The sequence below is a fragment of the Mus musculus genome, chromosome X (genome assembly GCF_000001635.26).
Source record: "Mus musculus strain C57BL/6J chromosome X, GRCm38.p6 C57BL/6J".
Classification (NCBI taxonomy): domain Eukaryota; kingdom Metazoa; phylum Chordata; class Mammalia; order Rodentia; family Muridae; genus Mus; species Mus musculus.
In genome coordinates this window covers 75,199,387-75,224,165 of record NC_000086.7, presented here as the reverse complement: position 1 = coordinate 75,224,165, position 24,779 = coordinate 75,199,387, and the positions used below count along the sequence as shown (strand labels likewise).

At 40.5% G+C, this 24,779-nt stretch overlaps 1 protein-coding gene across 7 annotated transcripts in view; it reads left to right on the top strand.

Annotated features, from left to right (window-relative positions):
- F8 (coagulation factor VIII) overlaps positions 1-24,779 on the top strand; it is a 212,395-nt gene that overhangs the window by 158,573 nt on the left and 29,043 nt on the right. For 5 of the 7 annotated variants that reach the window (XM_006527790.4, XM_006527792.4, XM_006527791.4 and 2 more), the window contains 3 exons: positions 12,104-12,248; positions 12,648-12,796; positions 13,626-13,802. In XM_006527790.4, the coding sequence (XP_006527853.1) occupies positions 12,104-12,248; positions 12,648-12,796; positions 13,626-13,802 (471 nt within the window). The remainder of the gene's footprint in view (positions 1-12,103; positions 12,249-12,647; positions 12,797-13,625; positions 13,803-24,779) is intronic. The other 2 variants (XM_006527789.4, NM_001161374.1) reach the window with 1 other exon arrangement.

Below are 24,779 nucleotides of genomic sequence, written 5' to 3'. Positions count from 1 at the left end.
CTGTTGAGGGACATCTGGGTTCTTTCCAGCTTCTGGCTATTGTACATAAGGCTGCTATGAACATAGTGGAGCATGTGTCCTTATTACCTGTAGGAACATTTCTGGGTATATATGCCCAGGAGAGGTATTGCTGGATCTTCTGGTAGTACTATGTCCAGGAACCACCAGACTGATTTCCAGAGTGGTTGTACAAGCTTGCAATCCCACCAGCAATGGAGGAGTGTTCATCTTTCTCCACATCCTTGCCAGCATCTGCTGTCACCTGAGTTTTTGATCTTAGCCATTCTGACTGCTGTGAGGTGGAATCTCAGGGTTGTTTTGATTTGCATTTCCCTGATGATTAAGGATGTTGAACATTCTTTCAAGTGCTTCTCAGCCCTCTGATATTCCTCAGTTGAGAATTCTTTGTTTAGTTCTGTACCCCATTTTTAAGGGGTTATTTGAATTTCTGGAGTTCAGCTTCTTGAGCTCTTTGTATATACTGGATATTAGTCCCCTATCAGATTTAGGATTGGTAAAAGTCCTTTCCAAATCAGTTGGTGGCCTTTTTGTCTTATTGACAGTATCTTATTTTTTCTTTTTTTTCTTAAATATTTTCTTTATTTACATTTCAAATGCTATCCTGAAAGTTCCCTATACCATCCCCCCAACCCCCTGCCCTGCTACCCTACCCACCCTCACCCACTTCTTGGCCCTGACATTACCCTGTACTGTGGCATATAAAGTTTGCAATACCAAGGGGCCTCACTTCCCAGTGATGGCCGACTAGGCCATCTTCTGAAGATTTGCAAATTAATGAGGTCCCATTTGTTGATTATTGATCTTACAGCACAAGCCATTGCTGTTCTCTTTAGGAATTTTTCCCCTCTGCCCATATCTTCGAGGCTTTCCCCCACTTTCTCCTCTATAAATTTCAGTGTTTCTGGTTTTATGTGGAGTTCTTTGATCCAGTTAGACTTCAGCTTTTTACAAGGAGATAAGAATGGATCAATTCCCATTCTTCTACATGATAAACACCAGTTGTGCCAGCACCATTTGTTGAAAATGCTGTCTTTTTTCCACTGGATGGTTTTAGCTCCCTTGTCAAAGATCAAGTGGCCATAGGTGTGTGGGTTCATTTCTGGGTCTTCAATTCTTTTCCATTGGTCTACTTGTCTGTTGCTATACCAGTACCATGCAGTTTTTATCACAATTGCTCTGTAATACAGCTTTAGGTCAGGCATGGTGATTCCACCAGAGGTTCTTTTATCATTGAGAATAGTTTTTGCTATCATAGGTTTTTTTGTTATTCCAGATGAATTTACAAATTGCCCTTTCTATCTCCGAGAAGAATTGAGTTGGAATTTTGATAGGGATTGCATTGAATCTGTAGATTGCTTTTGGCAATATAGCCATTTTGACTATATTAATCCTGCCAATCCATGAGCATGGGAGATCTTTCCATCTTCTGAGATCTTCCTCGATTTCTTTCTTCAGAGACTTGAAGTTCCTATCATACAGATCTTTCACTTCCTTAATTAGAGTCACACCAAGGTATTTTAGATTATTTGTGACTATTGAGAAGGGTGTTGTTTCCCTAATTTATTTCTCAGCCTGTTTATCCTTTGTGTAGAGAAAGGCCACTGATTTGTTTGAGTTAATTTTATATCCAGCTACTGAACTGAAGCTGTTTATCAGGTTTAGGAGTTCTCTGGTGGAATTTTTAGGGTCACATATATGCTATCATATCATCTGCAAATAGTGATATTTTGACTTCTTTCTTTCCAATTTGTATCCCCTTGATCTCCTTTTGTTGTCTAATTGCTCAGGCTAGGACTTCAAGTACTATATTGAATTGGTAGGGAGAAAGTGAGCAGCCTTGTCTAGTCCCTGATTTTAGTGGGATTGCTTCAAGTTTCTCTCCATTTAGTTTGATGTTGGCTATTGTTTTGCTGTATATTGATTTTATTATGTTTAGGTATGGTCCTTGAATTTCTGATATTTCCAAGACTTTTATCATGAATGGGTGTTGGATTTTGTCAAATGCTTTCTCAGCATCTAATGAGATGATCATGTGGTTTTGGTCTTTGAGTTTGTTTATATAGTGGATTACCTTGAAGGATTTCCATATATTAACCCATCCCTGCATCCCTGGGATGAAGCCTACTTGGTCATGATGGATGATCGTTTTGATGTGTTCTTGGATTCAGTTTGTGAGAATTTTATTGAGAATTTTTGCATTGATATTCATAAGGGAAATTGGTCTGAAGTTCTCTTTCTTTGTTGGATCTTTGTGTGGTTTAGGTATCAGAGAAATTGTGGCCTCATAGAATGAATTGGGTAGAGTACCTTCTGTTTCTATTTTGTGGAATAGTTTGAGGAGAGTTGGAATTAGGTCTTCTTTGAAGGTCTGACAGAACTCTGCACTAAACCCATCTGGTCCTGGGCTTTTTTTGGTTAGGAGACTATTGATGACTGCTTTATTTCTTTAGGGGATATGGGACTTTTTAGGTCATTAATCTGATCCTCATTTACCTTTGGTACCTGGTATGTGTCTAGAAATGTGTCCATTTCATGCAGGTTTTCCAGTTTTTTTAGTATAGCCTTTTGTAGTAGGATCTGATGATGTTTTGGATTTCCTCAGGTTCTGTTGTTATGTCTCCCTTTTTATTTCTGATTTTGTTAATTAGGATACTGTCCCTGTGCCCTCTAGTTACTCTGGCTAAGGGTTTATCTATCTTGTTGATTTTCTCAAAGAACCAGCTCCTGGTTTGGTTGATTCTTTGAATAGTTCTTTTTGTTTCCACTTGGTTGATTTCAGCCCTGAGTTTGATTATATGTTACCTTCTACTCCTCTTGGGTGAATTTGCTTCCTTTTGTTCTAGAGCTTTTAGGTGTGCTGTCAGGCTGCTAGTGTATGCTCTCCCTAGTTTCTCTCTGGAGGCACTCAGGGCTATGAGTTTTCCTCTTAGGACTGCCTTCATTGTGTCCCATAAGTTTGGGTATGTTGTGGCTTCATTTTCATTAAACTCTAAAAAGTCTTTAATCCTTTTCTTTATTTCTTCCTTGACCAAGGTATCATTGAGAAGAGTGTCATTGAGCTTCCACGTGAATGTTGGCTTTCTATTATTTATGTTGTTATTGAAGATCAGCCTCAGTCCATGGTGATCTGATAGGATACATGGGACAATTTCAATGTTTTTGTATATGTTGAGGCTTGTTTTGTGACCAATTATATTGTCAATTTTGGAGAAGCTACCATGAGGTGCTGAGAAGAAGGTATATCCTTTTGTTTTAGGATAAAATAGTCTGTAGATATCTGTTAAATTCATTTCTTTCAGCAGTTATTCTGTTAGTTTCAATGTGTCTCTGTTTAGTTTCTGTTTCCAGGAACTGTCCAATGATGAGAGTGGGGTGTTGAAGTCTCCCACTACTATTGGGTGAGGTGCAACGTGTGCCTTGAGCTTTACTAAGTTTCCTTAATGAATGTGGATACCCTTGCATTTGGAACATAGATATTCAGAATTGAGAGTTCATCCAGGAAGATTTTACCTTTGATGAGTATCAAGTGTCCCTCCTTGTCTTTTTTGATAACTTTGGGTTGGTAGTTGATTTTATTTGATATTAGAATGGCTACTGCAGCTTGTTTCTTCAGATCATTTGCTTGGAAAATTGTTTTCCAGCCTTTTACTCTGAGGTAGTGTCTGTCTTTGTCCCTGAGGTCAGATTCCTGTATGCAGCAACATGTTGGGTCCTGATTGTGTAGCCAGTCTGTTAGTCTATGTCATTTCATTGGGGAATTGAGTCCATTGATATTAAGAGATATTAAGGAAAAGTAATTATTGCTTCCTGTTATTTTTGTTATTAGAGTTTGGGTTCTGTTCTTGTTGATGTCTTCTTTTAGGTTTGTTGACGGATTACTTTCTTGCTTTTTCTAGGGCATGATTTCCGTCCTTGTGTTGGAGTTTTCCTTTTAGTATGCTTTGTATGGCCGGATTCGTGGAAAGATATTGTGTAAATTTGGTTTTATCATGGAATACTTTGGTTTCTCCATCTATGGTAATTGAGAGTTTTGTTGGGTATAGTAGCCTGGGCAGGCATTTGTGTTCTCTTAGGGTCTGTATAACATCTGAACAGGATCTTCTGGCTTTCATAGTCTCTGGTGAGAAATCTGGTATAATTCTGATAGGTCTGCCTTTATATGTTATTTGACCTTTTTCCCTTACTGCTTTTAATATTCTATCTTTATTTCTTGCACTTGTTATTCTGATTATTATGTGTTGGGAGGAATTTCTTTTCTGGTCCTTTTTTGGAGTCCTGCAGGCTTCTTGTATGTTCATGGGCATCTCTTTCTTTAGGTTAGGGAAGTTTTCTTCTATAATTTTGTTGAACATATTTACTGGCCCTTTAAGTTGAAAATCTTCATTCTCATTACTACCTATTAATCTTAGATTTGGTCTTTTCATTGTGTCCTGGATTTTCTGGATGTTTTGAGTTAGGATCTTTTTGCCTTTTGCATTTTCTTTGATTTTTGTGTCTATATTTTCTATGGAGTCTTCTGTGCCTGAGATTCTCTCTTCCATCTCTTGTATTCTGTTACTGATGCTCGCTTTTATGGTTCCTGGGTTTTTTCCTAGGATTTCTATCTCCAGCGTTGTCTCCCTTTGGGTTTTCTTTATTGTTTCTACTTCCATTTTTAGATTTTGGATGGTTTTGTTCAATTCCATTACTTGTTTGGTTGTGTTTTCCTGTAATTCTTTAAGGGATTTTTGTGTTTCCTCTTTAAGGACTTCTACCTTTTTAGCAGTGTTTTCCTGTAATTCTTTAAGGACTTCTACCTGTTTAGCAGTGCTCTCCTGTATTTCTTTAAGTGTGTTATTAATGCCCTTCTTAAAATCCTCTACCACCATCATGAGATATGATTTTAAATCTGAGTCTTGCTTTTCACGTCTGTTGGAGTATCTAGGACTCGCTGTGGTGGGCGTACTAGGTTCTGATGATGCCCAGTGTTCTTGGTTTCTGTTAGTAAGATTCTTTTTTTAAAAAATATTTATTTATTTATTATATGTAAGTACACTGTAGCTGTCTTCAGACACTCCAGAAGAGAGCATCAGATTTCGTTACAGATGGTTGTGAGCTACCATGTGGTTGCTGGGATTTGAACTCAGGACCTTTGGAAGAGCAGTCGGCAATCTTAACCGCTGAGCCATCTCATCCAGCCCTGTTAGTAAGATTCTTATGTTTGCCTTTTGCCATCTGGAAATCTCTGGTGTTAATGTTCAAGCTGTCTCTGGCTGGAGCTTGATCCTCTTGTGAGTCTGTTAGCCTCTGTCAGCACTCCAGGGAGTCCAACTCTCACCTGAGTTTCTGTGGTCAGAACACTCTCTGCAGGCAAGCTCTCCTCTTGCAGGGAAGGTGTCTAGAAGTCTAGAGCTCCGGTCCACTTCCTGAGTCCTGGGGTCAGAGCCCTCCCTGGAGTATGACTCTCCTCTGGCAAGGAAGGTGCCCAGGGGTCTGGGTCTCAGCTCTGCCTCCTGGCTGAAAATGAAGGCCTGAAGGGACCCTGTCCAAGAAGCTCTGCTGCTTCTGTAGCCCACGTGCTCTCCAGTGATCCCAAGGTCCTTGGTGTACTAGGGGGCCTGCAGTGTGGAGAGTTCTCTGGGGACCTTGGCACCCTGCATGGGGTTCGTGCTGAAGGTGGTGTTAGGCTGGCCCCGACCGGAATGAATCCCCAACCAAGGCAACTCATATAAACAAAAATATTCAATTGGGAGTGGCTTACAATTTCAGAGGTTCAGTTCATTATGATCATAGCAAAAAGCATGGAAGTGTGCAAGCAGGTGGTGCTGGAGAAAGAGCTAAGAGTTCTACATCTTGATTCAAAGGCAACCAGAAGAGATTGATATCCTCATACAGCTAGGAGGAAGCTCTCTTCCTCAATGGGTGGAGCCTGAGAACAGGAGACCTCTAAAGCCTACTCCCACATTGGCACACTTCCTCTAACACTTCATCTAACAAGGCCACACCTCCTAACAGTAACAATCCCTATAGGCCAAGCATATTCAAACCAACACACTAGCCAATAGGGATGAGTCTTTTAGGTTAGTGCCAGTTTAGTTTTTCTATGCTCTATGACTGAAGTAGGTGGTGTCTTCAGCAATAGGGTCTTACCATAAAGTTCTGTAGGGCAAACTATAGCATTGGCAACAGCCTGTAGTGTTTGGGGGCCTATGTGAACTCACTGACCAACAACTCCAAAAGAGGTAATCCATTCTTGGCACTGGGCTTTCTATTTGTTAGTTTCTACTGCCTTGTGGGGGTATGGTTGTCTCTTTATAAGGTAATTCCATTTTAACTCTTTCCATATATGTATATTTTAGTATCTCCTACAGTAGTAGTTAGGTTTCCATATGACTTATTCAAAATATTTTTAGTTTTATATCTCTCCATTTTCCTTCCTCTACCCTACCTTCCTCACTCTCACCCCAATTTAACCCTTCCTGTTCCATATTCCCCTTAAACCCTTTATACTAGTGAGTTTTACCTACCTTCTCTTGAAAGGCCCCCTATAGCTCCTTACTAATTTTCTGACTTCCAAGGGTATTCCAAATAGGAATACACACACACACACACACACACACACACACACACATATATATATATATATATATATATATATATTTCAAAGCTAAAATCCACATATTAGGAAAAATATATTTGTCATACTGTCTAGATTTTCTAACTCAGAATGATTGTTTCCAGTTCATTTCATTTATCTGAAATTTTCATAATTTTTTTCTTTTCTTTTTTTCTTTTTAGACAGGGTCTCTCTACATATCCCTGAATACCCTGGAATTCATTACATAAACCAGTTTGGCCTTGAACTCACAGAAATCCTCTTGCTTCTGCCTGGATTAAAGGCATGCACCAGTCCACCCAACTAATTTTCTTTTTCCTAACATCTCAGTAATATTCCATTGTTCAAATAAACTACATTTTCTTTATCCATTCATCACTTGATGGGCATCTAGGCCATTTCCACTTCCTGGCTATTGTGAATAGAGCAGCAGTGAATATGAATGAGTAGCAGGAATCTCTGTAGTATGAAATGGAGTCCTATAGGTATAAAGTAGTTTTAATTTGCATTTCCCTAATGGCTAAGGATGTTGAACATTTTTAAAAAATGCTTTTCAGAAATCTAAAATTTTTTGAGAACTCTCTGTTTAGTTACATGTTGCATTTTTTGGTTGTGAGCCTAGCCTTTAACGGCTGAGCCATCTCTCTATCCCACATGTTGCAGATTTTAAGGGAAGGTTTTCATTCTTTTTTGGTGGTTTTTATTTTTTAATTTTTATACATTTATTTTTTGTTCATTTTTTATTAAATATTTTCTTCATTTACAATTCAAATGCTACCCCCTTTCCTAGATTCCTCTCCAAAAATCCCCTATACCCTCCCCCTGCCCTGCTCCCCAACCTACCCACTCCTGCTTCCTGGCCCTGGCATTCCCCTGTACTGGGGCATATAATCTTCACAAGACCAAGGGCCTCTCTTCCCATTGATGGCTGACTAGGCCATCCTCTGCTACATATGCAACTAGAGACACAAGCTCTGGGGGGTACTGGTTAGTTCATATTGTTGTTCCTTCTATGGGGTTGCAGACCCCTTCAGCTCCTTGGGTGCTTTCTCTAGCTCCTTCATTGGGGACCCTGTGTTCCATCCAATAGATGACTGTGAGCATCCACTTCTGTATTTGCCAGTCACTGGCATAGCCTCACAAAAGACAGCTATATTAGGGTCCTTTCAGCAAAATCTTGCTGGCGTATGCAATAGTGTCTGGGTTTGGTGGTTATAATTATATGGGGTGGATCCCCGGGTGGGGCAATCTCTGGATGTTCCTTCCGTCTCAGCTCTGAACTTTGTAACTCCTTCCACGGGTATTTTGTTCCCCACTCTAAGAAGGAGCGAAGTATTCACACTTTGGTCTTCATTCTTCTTGAGTTTCATGTGGTTTGTGAATTGTATCTTGGGTATTCAGAGCTTCTGGGCTAATATCCACTTATCAGTGAGTGCATATCATGTGAGTTCTTTTGTGATTGGGCTATCTCACTCAGGATGATATCCTCTAGATCCATCCATTTGCCCAAGAATTTCATAAATTCATTCTTTTTAATAGATGAGTAGTACTCCATTGCATAAATGTACCACATTTTCTGTATCCATTTCTCTGTTGAGTGACCTCTGGGTTCTTTCCAGCTCTGGCTATTATAAGATATTTTTGGTTTTTTGGACAGAGTCTCACTATGTAACCCTGGCTGGCTTAGAACTTACTGTGTAGACAAGGCTGGCCTGTAACTCAGTGGTTCTCAACCTTCCTAATGTTACAACCCTTTAGCACAGTTCCTCATGTATTAAAATCCATCCATAACATTATTTCACTGCTACTTCATAACTGTAATTTTTCTAGTGTTATGAATCATAATGTAAATATATGTTATGTAACCCAAAGGAGTCATAACCCACAGGTTGAGAACTACTGCTCTAATTTATAGACATCTACCTGCCTCTGCCTCCAGACTGCTAGAATTAATGGTGAGCATATCTGTTTCATTTTTCACTTATCTATGTAGTCTGGATATCAACCTTCTGTCATACTAGTAACACTGCATCAGGATGCAGGAAGTTTAGCACTGTTGAGATCCAGATGGCAGATAGCATCACAATAGTAGAACTATGTATGAATCGGAAAGATCATATGGAAATATGAATCAGAGAATGATTAAGAATGAGGTTTGCCAGGGCTACGCAGAGAAACCCTATCTCAAAACAACAACAACAACAAAAAAAAAACCCAAAAAACCAAAACCAAACAAACAAAAGAATGAGGTTTGCTCTTCTATGACAACTGAATCTTGTATAAGAACAAGAATTCCTTGAGAACCAACTCAATTATAATACCATCCCCTTATTAGATTTTCTTTTTCTTTCTTTCTTTCTTTCTTTCTTTCTTTCTTTTTTTTTTTTTTGGGACATCCGGCAATTTTGCCATAATATAATAAGTTAAAAAGAATGCAAATTGAGAAATACAATAGTTGGGGTTGGGCAGCAAATTCAGAGTAGGGTTTCGAGGTAAGCATTTTTTTTATTTTTATTAGATATTTTCTTCATTTACATTTCAAATGCTATCCCAAAAGTCCCCTATACCCTCCCCTTATTAGGTTTTCTTTCTTCATCTCTTTCTTGTCTTTTCTCACCATCTCCACCCACCTTTGCCACCCCCACCCCCACCCCCACCCCTGCATCTCACTGTCTAATTCTAGATGTTCTAGACTCCCTAAGTAGAAGTAGAACAGGCTAGCTTCAAATTCAGAGATCTGTTTACTTCTGCCTCCAGAGTGCTTGGATTAAAGATATGTTGCACCATGCCAGGCTTAGGTTCTATCTCTTAAAGTGCCTACTATTTAGGGAGAATTGGAGAATCACCTCAATCCTTTTTGATGTTGCCTAAAGTTAAGGACACCTTTCCTAGAGTGCCTCCCCAGAGAAAGAACCAAAGACCAAAAAAATGTTAAGGAAATTGTCTTAGGTAGGGTTTTACTGCTATGAACAGACAACATGACCAACTCTGAAAATGACAACATTTAATTGGGGCTGGCTTGTAGGTTCAGAGGTTCAATCCAGTATCATCAAGGCAGGAACATGGAAGCATCCAGACAGGCATGGTACAGGCAGGAGGAGCTGAGAGTTCTACATTTTCATCTGAAGACTCCTAGTGGAAGACTTGACTTCTAGGTAGCTCAAGCCCACAGTGACATACCTACTCCAACAGGGCCACACCTTTTAATGGTGCCACTCCCTGGGCCAAGCATATACAAACCATCACAGAAACCTTTAATGAACCAGAGTTTAGGAAAGGATATATCTTGCATAAAAAGACAAGGCAAACCATGTAGGAAAATAACAAAGAACCAGTAGTATCAAGTCTTTGTTTATCAAGAGTTTTATTGAGGTAGGCATGAAAATTGCATTCTGCTGAAAATAACTTGATCGATGGTTGTGAAAACTGCATTCTATCTCCTCAGGCCACCTAAGGAATAAATAAACTGTATTCTATTGCTTTGGTGTAATTTTGCAGTCAGTTAAAGGATGTTCTGTATGGGCCAAAACTCAGCATGGATATTTGAGATAGGAGATGACTAACCAAAATTACTGTCACAAGTTTCCTTTACAGCTATTGCTAGTTTGGGGCCAGGAAGGAAAAAAAAATACTTATATTATTTGTCATCAGTCCGTCACTTAGTTTTATGGCTAACTTAGGACTCCAAGTTGTTCTTCTAGTTCATTTCATAACTAAGCAGTGAAAAATAATTTGAGTATTGCTTAGTGAAACACTGGCATTTGAAAGCTTTGAGCTCCTTTTTTAAGAACCTGTCTCTCAAAAAAAAGAAAGAAAGAAAGAGAGAGAGAGAGAGAGAGAGAGAGAGAGAGAGAGAGAGAGAAAGAAAGAAAGAAAGAAAGAAAGAAAGAAAGAATGAATGAATGAATCTGTATTCTCTCCCACTTCCCTAACTCCTTGCCTACCTATCATGATGATGCTGTGTTAGAAGCTCAGGTGGACATTTTGTATTTTTTCAAAAGGTCAGAATTTATTGGATGTCCCAGTATAGGGGAATGCCAGGTCAGGGAAGCAGGAGTGGGTGGATTGGTGATCAGGGGGAGGGGAGATGGGATAGGGGGTTTTCAGAGGAGAAACCAGGAAAGGGGATATCATTTGAAATGTTAATAAAGAAAATATCTAATAAAAAGTACTTCACACAATAATAAGCAAATATGAAGGTCACAGAATGATTAAAAAATGTTAAAGAGACTACAAAGTTGAGAGATACCATCTTGAAGTTATAGGAAGAGATCTGATGCAAACTCCAAAGAATACTCTTTAGGGGACCAGAAAAGAACTCTTGGGAAGCACAGCACAGAGCTGCTTTTAGTTACAGAGATGCCAGGTGCAATTCCAGGTGACAAGACATTTCAGCTGTCAGTTCGAAGTGGGCCAAGTGTCACAGGCTAGGGAAACTAGAAACTGCACTACAGCTTGAGCTCTGGAACAGAGGCAGAGTCTTTTGATGTGGCAAATTTCCTGGACAAGGCTCATGACAAGTGACCTTGTGACTGGTTAGTGTTCCTACCACACTTTGGTCTTGAGGTGGTCCTTCTTTTACAGACCCAAGTGAGGGGGTTCTATCTGGTGAAATTGATAAGTTCATATGTCTTGTGTAAATGGGAACATCATTTACTGGTATAAACAATCATTTTGTGCCTCCTAATGTGTTGTCAGATAATGGTTGTCAATTGTGTAAACAAGATATAGAGTCATTCTCTCTTTGTTCTTACACTCAAAATGGAGTAACTCAAGCTGAGACTATTGCTTAAGACTACACAAGCCAGCTTCTTATCCTCTCCACAATAATACCTCAATATCACCACACTCAGTATCAGTCCTCTAACACATGAAACCTTAAGAAAAACTTCATCCAACTCATAGCTACATGTTACTAGGGGTGCCAATGAAAGTTAACCTTACAAAGTACTTGGGTAAATTGGGATAGTGTAAAGAATACACATGAGTGGGGTTGGATCTGAGTCCACAAGAGGTAATCAGTCTGCTTCTGAGTCTATAGCCAGGACTACAGGCAGCAGGCCACTATCAAACAGTTGTACTTGGTTTGTTGCTTCCATAGTGTTTCTTAACCTCCCAAGTACATCCCAAGATGCCCATAGATGGATGTCTGCCAAATCATTGTTCTTGTGAAATAAAAGCTAAGTAACTCTGATATCTATATACTGAAGCTACACGGTGCTAATGGCTTCCTCAACTTTTATGAGGAACCCAAGGTAGAAAACCACTTCATTTGACTGAGATCACACCAAACTACTTTGTCCCACTCTTCTTGGTGATTTAAAAAATATATATATACTATGCTAACATTTATCTAGTCACCATATTTTCATTTGAATTTATTGATACTGTTTTTTTAAATGCCAGAGGCAAAATTAGAAGGAAAAGAACAACTTTTTTATGCTTTGTATTTACTTTCCACATATTTTTAATAATCTCTTCTAATAGGTTTTCTTTGGCAATGTGGACTCATCTGGGATTAAGCATAATAGTTTTAATCCTCCAATTATTGCTCGATATATCCGTTTGCACCCCACTCATTCTAGCATCCGTAGTACTCTTCGCATGGAGTTGATGGGCTGTGATTTAAACAGTAAGTTCCAAGTCTTTCCATATTATTTTCTTTCCTAACCATAAGTAGAATAACTAGCTGAGACTGTGAGGAGGGATTTCTATCACAGTATATAGCACCATCAGTGATAAAACTATCATAGTTCTGAAACAAACAGAATAACAAAAGTAGGAGTTTGTTACTGTAGTTCTCCAGAAGCACCTATCTCCTATACTTCTATCAACAAGGAAAATTAAAATCAAGCAGAACTAAGGAGAATTGACTAGAAAATCTGAGCAGTTTAGCAATAACAGAAATTGTATAAAAATCAGTGCCTGAAAATTATCATGATGATAATATCTCTAGAGGACTGAAGACAACACAGTGAAACCTAGGCTGCAGGATACCCATGTGACATCATTATACTTTCATTTCTTTGAGGTTGCAGCATACCATTGGGAATGGAAAGTAAAGTAATATCAGATACACAAATCACTGCCTCATCCTACTTCACCAACATGTTTGCTACTTGGTCTCCTTCACAAGCTCGACTTCACCTCCAGGGAAGGACTAATGCCTGGCGACCTCAGGTAACTGCAACATATTTACCATTTAACTAATTAAAGTAGAAAATAAAGGCTAGAAAATTAGGAGAAGCCCTTGTTTTTCATAGGTATATCTGTTCACTGTTCCTAAGAAAAATGTTTATAGGGATCAATAATGCCCATGGGCATTCCTTTGATGTGCCATATGATTTTGTATAGCATTCAATGGAAGAAGAAATGATCCTTAATGAACTGCCTAGAAGAATAATCTCTGTACCCAGTACTAGAGTAATTTCTGTGAAATAATTATGGTAACTAAAGTCCAATCCAAAGCTGGTAAAATGGTTCAGCAGATCAAGATGCTTGATCCCAAACCAGATGAGGTGACATAAGTTCAATTCTTGGGATCCACATAGGGGAAAGAAAGAGCCAACTCCTTTAAGTTGTCCTCAGACCTCCATACAGGTTCCATGGCCATGAACATGTGTGTATATGCACACACACACACACACACACACACACACACATATACTTGGACAAGTAAGTAAATATAATATAAAATTTTAAGTTCAGTTTTAAAAGTGTTATTATTTTGAATGAAGTAGTTTGGCTACTACGTTGCCAAACTTTATGTTCTAGTAGTTATGGTTCCTAAAATTCATTCAGCACTTACTAGGAACCTATTAAGTGAGTGACCTAAGGAGATTAAAATAAGAATTATGAAAAATTTGGCCCTTGGAATTCTTAGTCAAATAAAGGAGGCAGACAAACCCTTATGTACAGTGATAAGTGCTGTAGTATGGTTACAAAGACAGTTGTGGATTTCTCAGAGCAAATAATGACAAAGGAGATTTTATTCAAATATCTTCCTCAGGTGAATGATCCAAAACAATGGTTGCAAGTGGACTTACAAAAGACAATGAAAGTCACTGGAATAATAACCCAGGGAGTGAAATCTCTCTTTACCAGCATGTTTGTGAAAGAGTTCCTTATTTCCAGCAGTCAAGATGGCCATCACTGGACTCAAATTTTATACAATGGCAAGGTAAAGGTATGTTCTCATAAGAGAGGCACAGTGTTTATGGTGACTCAAGCCTGTAACCCTTTCACACAGCCATAGGTCATGTTGAGTTTAAAGACTGAGACCCTGCCTTAAATAAATGAACAAAAGACATAACACCTGTCTTTGATCTTGACATTTAGAGATAGAACCAGATTGATTTGTGATCACCCTCTCAGGACACAATTTATTAAGTACCTACATTAACAGGACACTGTGAACAACTTTATGAGAGAACACAGTGACCCCCAACAGGGGAGTAAAATTTCAAGGGATAAAAAAAAGTACAGCCAAGAATTGTTTCTCATATTGAAAGTCATACAGAATGATTGCCAAAAAATTAAATACAGAGGGTTGCAATTTAGGTCTTTTTTTTCTTTTCTTTTCTTTTCTTTCTTTCTTTCTTTCTTTCTTTCTTTCTTTCTTTCTTTCTTTCTTTCTTCTTTGGACAACTGTTTAATGATGCTCTTATTCTCACTAGCAATGCTAGACTTCCAAACCTTACTAACTTTAACTATAGTGGCCCATCTTAACTTGGATTTTCTAGCTAATTCAACAAAGTATACCAACTATAAGCATAATACAAGTCTTAGTATGCCATAAATAATATGAGTAGCAATAGTTTACATCATCTTTGGTATTTTGTAATTTTTTTGTAATATTTTTAAACAAAGAATTAACCATGGTGGGGTATGTCAGCTTTCCATTACTATGACAACCATCTGAGATAAACAACTTATAATGACAGTTTGATGATTTATTTAGAACATATTATGACAACAGCATAAATGTCATAATTGGCCGGACGTGGTGGCGCACGCCTTCAATCCCAGCACTTGGGAGGCAGAGGCAGGCAGATTTCTGAGTTCCAGGCCAGCCTGGTCTACAAAGTGAGTTCCAGGACAGCCAGGGCTATACAGAGAAACCCTGTCTCGAAAAATCCCAACAGAGCCACACCTTCTAATAGTGCCACTCTCTGAGCCAAGCATATAAAAGTCATAATTGAGGGAAATAGAATAAAGAATTCTAAAATTCTAGTATTATCTTGGAAGTAAAGTATAATATTAAATGTTGATAGTTTAAATTTTGTTGTATTTTCCATAATAACTAATCAGTAACAGGATAGGTTATAAGTCTCTCAAATGCCAAAAGAAAAAAATATAAAAAGATAAACCAAGTATAAATAAAAGCAAGCAGATGAGTACAATGAAGATCAAAATAAGCAGGAAAAATATCCTAATTAGCTGTCAGATTTGCCAGACATGGTGCTACACACCTTTAATCCTAGTATTGGGAGGCATCAATGCTGGAGTTTAGTTCTAGCAGGCCAGGCACTGAAGCTGGGTGGGATCAGTGGCTTTTTCTCACACAGCAGACTTTTTCTCTTAGGGAGCAAAACTTAATTCTCTGGGGCCAGCAAAAAAGGAAGAATATCACACACACACACACACACACACACACACACACACACACACACACACAGAGAGAGAGAGAGAGAGAGAGAGAGATCTTATTGTTGGAACATGCTCAAGTTCTCTTTATTTTTCCCCTACAGCTTATATCCCCCAACAAAATCTTTCAAGCAATATAAAAATTACAGTGTGGTTATATTCTATTTTTCCTTTTGAATGATCACAATGAATACAGGTAAAAAACAGCATGTACTCCAACAGTCTTACATAATTAAACATTTTAAATATTACAGGTAAAAAACAATTTGTCCCCAAGGATCCACATGCATTCATATGAAAGCAACTTGTTATAGGTTAACAAAGTGTAAGCAAGCAAGTTATTCTTCTTTTCCAGTTCTTTTACTGGCAGGCTGCATTTTGAAGTTACAAAGAAAGGATTAATCATTTTTTTTATATTTGCCAATCAGTCATTTCTACTTTAAATCTTCAGGTTGCACATCTACTCACTGTAGAGAGAATCTCTTATAAGCATCACCTGTCAATAAAAAAGCCTGTGGCCAATGAGCTGAGGCAAGAAATAGGGACACTGGCAGAGAGGTGCAAAGATTCATCCAGGAACATAGAGGAGGTCAGAAGGATGGAAACTGAGCAGAGGTAACCAGCCACATAGATGAACTCGGGATAGAATAAAAGGAGAGATTTGAGCTGGAATGCTGAGGAGACAGATGTAAACCAGCCATGTAGCTGAACTAAGGTTAGAATAAGGTTAGTGATTTGCCCAGGAACACTGAGGAGATGGACATAAACTTGGGATAAAATAAAGATAAAATAAAGAGGATTAGCCCAGAAGTGGATGGATGACAGGGCCCCCAATGGAGGAGCTAGAGAAAGTACCCAAGGAGCTAAAGGGATCTGCAACCCTATAGGTGGAACAACATTATGAACTAACCAGTACCTCGGAGCTCTTGATTCTAGCTGCATATGAATCAGAAGTCGGCCATTAGTGGAAAGAGAGGCCCATTGGTCGTGCAAACTTTATATGCCTCAGTACAGGGGAACGCCAGGGCCAAGAAGTGGGAGTGGGTGGGTGGGGGAGCATGTGGGGGACTTTTGGGATAGCATTGGAAATGTAAATGAAATAAATACCCAATTAAAAAAATAAAATAAAATATGCTAAAAAAAGAGGATTAGCCCTGGACTTGGACACATGAAGCTGAGGACAGGTAACTAACCATGTGGTAGACATAGAATAGTTTAAATAGGTTAAATAAGTTATCAGTTAGTCGGGGAATGAGCCAAAGCTTGTAGCCAAGGCATTCATTAATAATTAGTCTCAGAGTAATCATCATTCAGGGAGCAAGTGCTGGGAAGGAAAAAAAACAGATTTATTTTTTACAACTTACCAAGTTTTTTATTATTATTATTATTATTAAATCGTATCAGGAAGCTAAGGGCAAAAATGGGTACAAGAAATTAATCATCCCCTTGATCACCAACCCAGCTTTAGTAAGAAAGGCAGGCAAGTCAGTTTACAATAGCCAGGCTTCCACTGTTCTTGTTCCCTGACCTCAATGAGCCCCTCACTCAACTATCAAAAAATGTGCCTTTCTGAGCTTTAAGTTGTTCCTCAAGATCTTCCACATCAAAGCCACTAACAAAAACAACTTAACCTAACTTTACTAACAATTTACATCTCAATCCTTTTAAGGGTTTTGGTTGAATGATTAATCTATTCCAGCAACAATGCTTGGAAAAGATCAATCACTAATATTGTAAGTGCCAATGATACTGCCCATTGAGGGGTTGGAAACCCCCTTAGAGTTTTTATACCATTTATAGATTATGAGGGGTGTGGTAACCATGAGAGCAATAAGCAAATCAATGCTCAATAACAGCATGAAGCTCAGCCCCTTTTATACCAAGCCAGGTCTACCTGGCTGTTGCCAGGTAACTGCTGGGCAGAGCCTAGAAGGAATGCTAATAGGTGGAGCACCCCTGAATGACAGCCTTAAGGAGGGCAGAAAGACTGAGAAGAGATGGCTTGCCATTGGGACTCAGAGTAGGTAGGGAGTTAGGCTTGGAGGAGCCAAGAGGAAGGAGGATAGGGATGATACCTGGCCTCTTTAGCAGACTCTTCAGTAGAAGCATTTCCCAAAACTATATCATTGAAAGGGGCCTGGTAACCTAACGTTCACAACACCCACCTACTTTGGAAAATATGAGGCTTCTAGCAGCTTTAGGACTAGAGACCCATTGATAATGGATGTATCCTTGGTGGTAAGGAAGCACTTCTCCTGTCAAATGGAAACATGGTAGTATGGGATGTGGAGTTGCATATTTAGAATATGGTATATGTTGATGGTTTTATCTCATTAAAATAAGGGCTCTAATGAGGGTTATGAGCTTTCTCTTCTGAGAAGTAATGCATGGCAGTAAAAAGACAGTCTCTACAACCTGTCAGAAAAGACTATGGCATAACCCTTTTTGGCTGGAGCCAATAAAAGTGAGAGATGAGCTTCCATCTAGGAATCAAGAATAATCAGGACAAAGTTGTGGGGTTTTATAGGTGAGAGTTTCAAGTTATTCTAGGCAAGAATGAGTGAGGGTAGTAGTCTTGGAAAGGAGTGTGGATGGGATAAGATGAAGGCAGGAATCAACTAAGATATCAGGATTTTCTAGGAGAGTAATATGAAAAAGTTAGAACTTAGAAGGGAACAAAGTATGAGAGAGTCTTGTGTATAAATCAATTATCCTTAATATATATATATATATATATATGTATATATATATATATATATATATATATATATATATATACATACACACACATACTCACACACACAAACACACATATATATGATAAATTAAAAGGGCAGCTGTATTTCTTTGCCTTATGCTATTCCCTAATAACCACACAGAAAAAATAAGATTTATTCAAAACTGCATGTCAATAGCTGAACAGTTAAATGATCTACCTTTACCTCCTATGCTAATCTAGTTATCTCCTAGCCCCATCCCATGATACTTGCATATTATTGACATGGCTCTTCAGACCTTCTTCATGGCTCCAATTCCTCCATCCTGCCACTGATCTGAGTCTCCCCATCTCCCTCCTTCCTCTCGCCTCTGCTGGTGGATGTTCTGCCCTATTCTCTATTCTGCCCAGTTATTGGGAGATCAGCATTTATTGACAAGGCAGAGAATAAATGGTAAAATCTGTTTACACTTGAGACTGGAAGTTCTTGGAATAAGAATTACAATGTGGTGCCCTGCTTGAATTAAGATATGAAGGCAGAGAAATCGGCATCTGAATAACTCAAGGGTAAAATTTACACTGCTTATAAAACATTACGCCTACACTTGTGCGTGATAGGAGCCCCTTGTGCTGGTGTGGTAGGAGGACAGATGTGAGTTTAGAGGCCTCCTTTGCCAATAGGGAGACTGCTGCTACTGTCTGTTGGCAAGGTTGCCATTCCCCTATATCTGTTGTATCTAAATGTCTGGAAATATAAACGAGGGCAAAGGTGGGTCCTTTCATTTGTCCCAAAAATCCTGAAGCCATTCTTCATTTTTCAGAAATACAGAAGATAAAGGGTTGGTCAAAGTCAGGGAGAGACAGAGACCTTTAGAAGTACCTTTCTTGACTTTAGCTGCATATGTATCAAAAGATGGCCTAGTCGGCCATCACTGGAAAGAGAGGCCCATTGGACTTGCAAACTTTATATGCCCCAGTACAGGAGAACGAGAACGCCAGGGCCAAAAAGGGGGAGAGAGTGGGTAGGGGAGTGGGGGGGGGTATGGGAGACTTTTGGGATAGCATTGGAAATGTAAATGAGAAAAATACCTAATAAAAAAATATTTTAAAAAAATACAAACCAGTCTTAAAACAAACAAAAAAAAAAAAAAAAGAAGAAGAAGAAGAAGAAGAAGAAGTACCTTTCAGAAACAAGAGAAAGCAGACTTAGTAGGATCTAGAGAGTCAGTTAAGTGGCCCTTATCTGCTTCATCAAGGGGGTGAACAAGAAAAGCAAAGTTGGGAAACAAGATTCTGAGGTATCCTACCAGGCCAATTAAAGAGAGAATCTTTTATTTGGAGGTTAGAGGACTACAAATACTGTCTGCCATCAAGAGTGAGTTTGTAGTTGTTGGGTAATTAAAAAAATCATAGATATTTGACCTGAAGGATAGAAACTTTGGCTCTGGAAGGGGAGACTCTGCATCCTTTGTTTCCCTAGGAAGTGAAGAAGTTGAGAAGGATGTTGCTGTAACAGTGAGAGCAAGGGGCTGCATAGTAGAAGGTCATTACATAATTGGATTAAGGATCTGGGAGACAGGTCAAGAAAAAGGTCAATGGCAAGAGCCTGGCTGAAGAAATGGGGGTTATCTCAGGACAGTCCATGTAAGCTGAGACACTATCCCATGTCAGGGTCCTCCCAGATGAAGGCAAAGTAGTCATGTTAACCTGGGTATAAAAGGAATGGTAAAGGAAGCATCCTTGAAATCTAGGACAGTAAAGGAAAATGTTGATAATTCTGATTTTATACTATAAGTACTTGCTGCAGTGAGAAAATTTTGAGCAGAAAGTTAAAGTGGTCACCATTATCCACCATACACACACACACCAGAAGATTCCACAGATGAAAACAGCGGGTACTGTGCCTTTCAGGACAGTCCCACAAGGGAGTTTATTCCTAGCACACTGGAAGATTTTCCCATTGAACATCTGTATCTCTAAACCCACATCTTGTGGATCTCCTATAGGACAATTATGAATTCTCAGTGTTTAAATATCCCACTGGGTCCAGAATGTTAATGCCTCAGCATGCATTATGTATGATGGTGTGTTAATTGTTTTCCAGATGGAGATGGAGAAGCCACAGAGAAGCAAAAATCTTTTCTAGAGTATTATTAAAACCTTCAAACTTCATACACAGACACTCATCATACACACACACACACACACACATTCCTACACTATGAAACACATCTGTGTATATATACAGCAAATCTCAATATGTAAATCAACATTCACATAGCTAAAAAGAAAGCTAGAAAAATGGCTCAGCACATAGAGTACTTGTGGTCTAAGTATTTAAACCTGAGTTTGACCCCAGAACCTATGTCAAAACAACAACAACAAATTAATTCAGGGGAAATAGAGACAGCAAAGACAAACCATTGAGACTCACAGGCTAGCCAGCCTAACCCAGTTGGCAAGTTACAGGTAAAAGAGAGATACCTTTTCTTTAAAAACAAGTTGGTTTTACTTGTTTATCAGTTGTTAATAAATGTTTGGACAAAGAGGCTGAAGAGATGGCTCAGTGGTTAAGAGCACTGGCTGTTCTTCCAGAAGTCCTGTCATGGTGGGAACCTCACAACCATCTATAATGTAATCTGATCCCCTATCTGACATGTAGAGATTTACATGTACATAGAGCACTCATTTACATTAAATAAATAAATAAATCTTAAATAAATGTAAGAACAAAAAAAGCAAGATAAATAGCTCCTAAGAAATGACTCTGAGTTGACCATGGGCCTCCATTTGCACCCATACATCCTTGGACATTGGCATACAAACAAACATGTGCCCTCATGTGTGCATGCATGAATGCACACACACACACACATACACGCACACTTTAAGTAAGAAAAGTTATTTGGTGAATTGAAGTCTAATAACAAGGAAGTAATAGTGAGGGTTTAGGAGATTGTTTTGTTTCATTTTCATCACTAGGCTGATTAATTGGTCTTGTAGAGTTGTGAGGTCTCATTAAGTCTGTAATACACGAGAAGCAATATGCTATGTAGTATGCAAAGCTTGAGCACCCCTACCCCTGAGTAACGATTAGGCACCACGGAGTGTATAGGAAAGTCTGCTTCATGAATGATCTTGACTAGGCAATAGTAATCATCATAATGTACTCTGTTGCTTTAGGACAGGCAAGAGAAGAGCGTTATAGGTCAAGTGAGTAGTAGACTTGACAATACCCTTATTAAGAAGGCATGGTGGTATGTTTTAAGCCTCATATATGTTTTAAAGAGATAGGGCATTGAAAGTGACAGGGTAGGAAGTAGAATCCTGGAGTAGGATCTTAATGGAGGGAAGATGATGAGAAACTACTGAAAGAAAGGGGGTGCCTCATACTTTTCTGTCAGCTGGAAAGTCTGGAAAAGGATAAGATGAGGTATTAGTGTTAGCCAGAGAGACTCTTCAAAGGCTAGAAGAAGAGGGGAAATTCCAGAAGAAGTTAGATGAAAAGAAAAGGAAAAGTGTAGTTTAACCATGATATCCCTACTCAATAACAGGGTTGGGAAATGAGGTATAATGAGGAAAGAGTGAGCAATTGGGTAGCCTCAGAGGGAAGAGAGGAAAGGACCTCTAGCCCTGAGCTGGTTGGGCCAGCTGGCAACACCAATCACAGAGATCTGAGAAGAGTAAGTTTTATCAGAGTTAGCCAGAGGTATAGACCAAGTAACTGCACAGTCACTCCAGGCTCCTTCATGCTAATTTTGATAGTTTTGTTGGGGGTAGACTTCCCAGGGAAGTCTTATCAGTCTTCCAGAAAATCTGAGAGGTTTTCCTGTAGACAAAGAATTTGGGGAATTAACCTACCTTGTTGATGCTGAGTGGTGCAGTCCATCTTCCAGTGTCCTGTCGTCCCACAATTTGAACATGCTCCCGGCAGCTGAAATGTAGTTCTTTGCCAAGTGGTTGACATTGCCACACTTGAAGCAAGCTCCAGATGGAGTCCATTGGTTCCCCATCTTTAGAGGTGGCTTGAGGGCTGTTGCCAGAAGCTGTTATTTGTCTATCTTTTCTTGTTCCTCCTTTCCATTAAACACCTTTTAAAATGCTGTATTCAGCAGATCTCTCTGAGGATGTGAGGGCCATCATCTAGTCCCTTAAGGCTTTTTTTTTCCCTAATATCAAAGACTTACTGGAAGAGGAAGAGGGAGTTAAGGACAAGCATGTCCTCTTGAGAATTAGGATCTACTTTTGTGTACTAGAGAGCCTCTATGAGTTGGTTGAGGAACTCAGCAGGATTTTCATCTGTCCACTGGGTGACCTCCCTAAGTTTATTGGAATTAGCAACCTTGCAGGAATCCTTTTAGAAGCCAGCCAGAAGGCAAATAACCATTTTATTATTATGCCCTAGCAGGCTACTAAGTCTCAGAACCAACCTGGTAACTCCAGTGGGGATCTGCCCAGAGAACTGTCACAGCTTCCATGGAATAGAAAGTATCCATGTGGTAGACATCATCCATATGGGTTTGGACAGCTGCCCAGACCAACTCTTTTGTTTTTTTCAGGGGTGAGAGTAGAGAAAATAACATAGAGGTCAGATGTGAACTGTTGGAGGTGATGAGATAAGAAAAGATGAGGCTAAATCAGAATAAGGAGGTGAAGCAGGCTGGGAGGACACCTGTGAGCTTGAGGCTGAGGAGGTGCAGGTAGGTTAGGCTGAGGAGGTGCTGGTGGAGGGGGCCATATCCTCTATATAAGAATCAAAAGGGCGGACCAGAGGACAGGTGCCCGCCCGGCTGGGGAGGCGACCTAAGCCACAGCAGCAGCGGTCGCCATCTTGGTCCGGGACCCGCCGAACTTAGGAAATTAGTCTGAACAGGTGAGAGGGTGCGCCAGAGAACCTGACAGCTTCTGGAACAGGCGGAAGCACAGAGGCGCTGAGGCAGCACCCTGTGTGGGCCGGGGACAGCCGGCCACCTTCCGGACCAGAGGACAGGTGCCCACCCGGCTGGGGAGGCGGCCTAAGCCACAGCAGCAGCGGTCGCCATCTTGGTCCGGGACCCGCCGAACTTAGGAAATTAGTCTGAACAGGTGAGAGGGTGCGCCAGAGAACCTGACAGCTTCTGGAACAGGCAGAAGCACAGAGGCGCTGAGGCAGCACCCTGTGTGGGCCGGGGACAGCCGGCCACCTTCCGGACCAGAGGACAGGTGCCCACCCGGCTGGGGAGGCGGCCTAAGCCACAGCAGCAGCGGTCGCCATCTTGGTCCGGGACCCGCCGAACTTAGGAAATTAGTCTGAACAGGTGAGAGGGTGCGCCAGAGAACCTGACAGCTTCTGAAACAGGCAGAAGCACAGAGGCGCTGAGGCAGCACCCTGTGTGGGCCGGGGACAGCCGGCCACCTTCCGGACCAGAGGACAGGTGCCCGCCCGGCTGGGGAGGCGACCTAAGCCACAGCAGCAGAGGTCGCCATCTTGGTCCGGGACCCGCCGAACTTAGGGAATTAGTCTGAACAGGTGAGAGGGTGCGCCAGAGAACCTGACAGCTTCTGGAACAGGCGGAAGCACAGAGGCACTGAGGCAGCACCCTTTGTGGGCCGGGGACAGCCAGCCACCGTCCGGACCGGAGGACAGGTGCCCGTCCGGCTGGGGAGGCGGCCTAAGCCACAGCAGCAGCGGTCGCCATCTTGGTCCGAGACCCGCCGAACTTAGGAAATTAGTCTGAACAGGTGAGAGGGTGCGCCAGAGAACCTGACAGCTTCTGGAACAGGCAGAAGCACAGAGGCGCTGAGGCAGCACCCTGTGTGGGCCGGGGACAGCCGGCCACCTTCCGGACCGGAGGACAGGTGCCCACCCGGCAGGGGAGGCGGCCTAAGCCACAGCAGCAGCGGTCGCCATCTTGGTCCCGGGACTCCAAGGAACTTAGAAATTTAGTCTGCTTAGGTGAGAGTCTGTACCACCTGGGAACTGCCAAAGCAACACAGTGTCTGAGAAAGGTCCTGTTTTGGGCCTTCTTCTTCGGCCAGGAGGAGGTCCAAATACAAGATATCTGCGCACCTTCCCTGTAAGAGAGCTTGCCAGCAGAGAGTGCTCTGAGCACTGAAACTCAGAGGAGAGAATCTGTCTCCCAGGTCTGCTGATAGACGGTAACAGAATCACCAGAAGAACAATCTCTAAACAGAGTCAACTATAACTACTAACTCCAGAGATTACCAGATGGCGAAAGGTAAACGGAGGAATCTTACTAACAGGAACCAAGACCACTCACCATCACCAGAACCCAGCACACCCACTTCGCCCAGTCCAGGGAACCCCAACACACCTGAGAACCTAGACCTAGATTTAAAAGCATATCTCATGATGATGGTAGAGGACATCAAGAAGGACTTTAATAAATCACTTAAAGAAATACAGGAGAACACTGCTAAAGAGTTACAAGTCCTTAAAGAAAAACAGGAAAACACAATCAAACAGGTAGAAGTCCTTACAGAAAAAGAGGAAAAAACATACAAACAGGTGATGGAAATGAACAAAACCATACTAGACCTAAAAAGGGAAGTAGACACAATAAAGAAAACTCAAAGCGAGGCAACACTAGAGATAGAAACCCTAGGAAAGAAATCTGGAACCATAGATTTGAGCATCAGCAACAGAATACAAGAGATGGAAGAGAGAATCTCAGGTGCAGAAGATTCCATAGAGAACATCGGCACAACAATCAAAGAAAATGGAAAATGCAAAAAGATCCTAACTCAAAATATCCAGGAAATCCAGGACACAATAAGAAGACCAAACGTACGGATAATAGG